This window comes from Frankliniella occidentalis, unplaced genomic scaffold, assembly GCF_000697945.3.
Source record: "Frankliniella occidentalis isolate FOCC.00 unplaced genomic scaffold, Focc_3.1 Scaffold43, whole genome shotgun sequence".
NCBI classification, from domain to species: domain Eukaryota; kingdom Metazoa; phylum Arthropoda; class Insecta; order Thysanoptera; family Thripidae; genus Frankliniella; species Frankliniella occidentalis.
The window spans coordinates 879,635-882,674 of NW_026267173.1; the positions used below are offsets into that span (position 1 = coordinate 879,635).

The 3,040-nt window shown below is 53.7% G+C and overlaps 1 protein-coding gene across 1 annotated transcript; it reads right to left on the minus strand.

The window, feature by feature from the left end:
• Positions 1–6: 6 nt before the first annotated feature.
• Positions 7–2,956, minus strand: LOC113217062 (uncharacterized; the record flags this gene model as incomplete). Its single annotated transcript, XM_026436903.2, has 3 exons — positions 793–2,956; positions 601–716; positions 7–513 (listed from the first exon to the last, which is right to left on the minus strand). Coding segments are annotated over exons 1-3 (906 nt in total), but the record flags the coding sequence as incomplete, so codon positions are not given.
• Between the last annotated feature and the right edge of the window lie 84 nt (positions 2,957–3,040).

A 3,040-nucleotide genomic window follows, 5' to 3' on the forward strand; every position in this document is an offset into this window, starting at 1 on the left:
CTTTTTTTCCAATTCAAATATTTCCTTCTGCGCATTTGTTTCCATCTCCACTTTATTTTTCTGCAATAGATGCAGCTCGTCCTGCCTCTTCTTTGATTCATCAAGGCTCTCTTTAGTGGCACTGGTGAGCTCAAGCCTGGCTTTGACCAGCTCATGCTGCTTGTCAGCCTCTAGCTTGGGCCGCCTCCTCTTCATCTGCTTGACGTACTCAGTTTCCTCTGCGATGCTGCGCTTTTGGGATGGCCCAGCACAACTAGAGGTCTGGGAGCTGGAGGACGGTTGATCCGATGAGGTCGAGGGAGAACCTCCAACCTTCAAAGCAGGTGGCTTAGGCATGAAAAGCATCGGTGCTTTAAAATCATGCCAATTGGCAATATTATCAGGCACCTGCTGTACCTGCTGTTGCTGCTGCTGATTGCTGAGGTCTGCATCGATGTTGACGTTGACATCATCCGCAACAGCCTCAGCAGCAATGATTTCATATTGCATATCCGGTGCGAGCATCATCAAGCCCTAATCAGAGATAAATTATCAATAATGATCACAGTGGAACATTACAAGTGTTCAGATGTCTGTTGTATGATAATGCAGCACACTTACATTGGAGACATCCCCATCCACATCGCTTTCGAGGCCGGTCGCACTGACCCCGATTACGGCAACAACGGCCTCATCCAGATGCGTGGGCGCAGTGGACGGGTTGGGTACTCCACCTCCTGATAAATCAGCAATGAATGAGAACACTTCAGGGAACCCTAACCTACCACTTGACCACCAACAAACATTACTTACCTGTTGCATTCCTCTCTTTGCGGTCATTAGCTACTGCTTTCCGAGCGGCCTTTTTCATGTTGTCCCATAGATACTTGAGTTGGGACACGTCACGGTAAAAGAAGTTGGATTTAAGATTGAAATCTTCGCAAAGGGAGGCCCAAGCCGCCTCCTTCTCTTTGCGAGTTTGAGCATTGCTAACTTTACACTCAATGGCGCTTCCATAAACCTTCAACAAGTCGGCCAGGATCACCTTTTCTGACGGTAAAAAGTTTGGTGCACGTTTCTTCTTATCATCTTCCATGTTTAATTATTTAATTACAGAATCCTCGCCTACCTCAACAACTACAAAACAATGAACGAAAAGCGCGCGAAGTTGCGATCACGGCATCGTGCGTTCCTACGGGGAGCATGCAGTGCCTACTGGATTCTACAGAAAATGGCAACGCTGTACCGTTTTGTAACCGAGGGCCAGCTAACGGCGGTCACGGCCTGGTGAAAGACATTTGGCTCAACGGGCCGTCAGCTACTCTCGGTTAAGCTAACCGTCGGTCGGGTAACGTCACGTTAGCCAGAAGTTGGTGAAATTGGGTCTCAGTGCGTGTCCTGCCTGCCCCTCGCCGTTCTTTGCCGTTTACGAACGTTCGTCTCTATTATCAATCCCCCGATTTCGCCCGCTGCTGAAGGAAGCAGAGCGGCGGGCATTTAGTGGCGGTCATCCCAACTTAGCGGACCACCATAATTTTCGTCCCATTGTTGTGTCTGTCGTCTGGATTCGTGAAGGTTGTCATCATCACAGCCGTCCAGTCCAGTCGCCGCCGTCGTCCGCCCCCCGCGTCCACGCACCCCGCGGCCTGGGCCAACCTGGCGGTCGCGTCGTGGTGGTGACGGCGCCAGTCACGCAGAGGGGCGGGGCGGCCGAGGGCGGGCGGGCTCGGGGGCGGGGCTGGACATAACGAAACTGGCAGCTCCACGCGCTCCTCGGACGGACAGGCCGAAGGAATCAACCTTGGGAGGGTATTGATTACAATCAACCGAGTTAAGCCCCTTCGGCTCAGCGAAAGGGCCGAAAGGGCTGTCCTGGTTGACACCCCATCATCGACTTTGTGGAAGAGAGATGAATGAGGCCGCTGCTGAAGTGTTTTTGCGCAACTCTTATCAGTCTGGAGATAACGCCTCAAATGCCGCACATCGCACCTTGACGCAGGTGCGGCACTGCACACAAAAGTTGGTTCACTGTCGAAATTAGTGTAACGTTGTGCAAGAGCGATTTTTTTTGTTGAAAATTTATAGTTCAAGAGCAGGACCGGGGAAGCACAGACACAAAACCTGGAAACCGTGCGACGCCGCGACGCCGTGACGTCGTCGCGTCGTCTCTCGAGTCTCAGCTGGAGAGTCTCTCAGCGCGTAACGAGCACGGCCGTCTCTCTCGCTCCCTCTCACACGGCGTTTACCTGCTGCTCCTCTTCCTGCTCCTCCTCCAGGAGAAGCGTTGTGCGCCGAGCCGCCGCCGCCCAAATAAACTAGATGCCTCGACCTTGGCCATAAGACACTCAGTAGTAGTAGTAGTAGTAGCAGCAGCAGCAACATGGCGTCATGTATTATAAAGCCTATCGACTGGTCACGGAGCTTTGTCCGGCGCGACCCGGACCGACCTCACCCAGGACCTCATACTACGGCCACGCCATCCGGCAATCTTTGCATAATTTCCCCCCGCGTGGTTCTCGTCGGCACAATTATACTTAATGTTCTCGACACGTGCACACATTGTACCCCTCCGCCCATTATACCGGGTGTTTCATAAAAGACACAGGTGTGGGCGGGTTTGCCTACCCAAGGAGCTAGGGCGCCCGACGGGTAGAGTGGGTAGGCAAACCCGCCCTCACCTGTGTCTTTTATGAGACATCCGGTACACACACACATGCACACACACACATGCATGCGGGAGCGCGTGCGCGCGCGCACACACACACCGACCAATGAAATATTCGGGATGCTATCGCCGGCCGCCCATCGCGACGTGCACTCGCCCAGCCCATCATAGTGACGCGGTGACCTCGCACCAAGGTCGTCACCGTGCCTACCACAACGGGCGCAAGTGCGAAAAAAAAAGAGAACGTTACGACATGAGATGTCCATTACCGGGCCGCCCTCGTCCATTCCAGTATAGTGTTGACTACCGACGGTCACGTGACGGCGCGTGATGATGCACTTCATGGTGTCGAGTCCGCCGTCGCCGACCAGACCGCACCGTTCGTCGTGAAAGTGC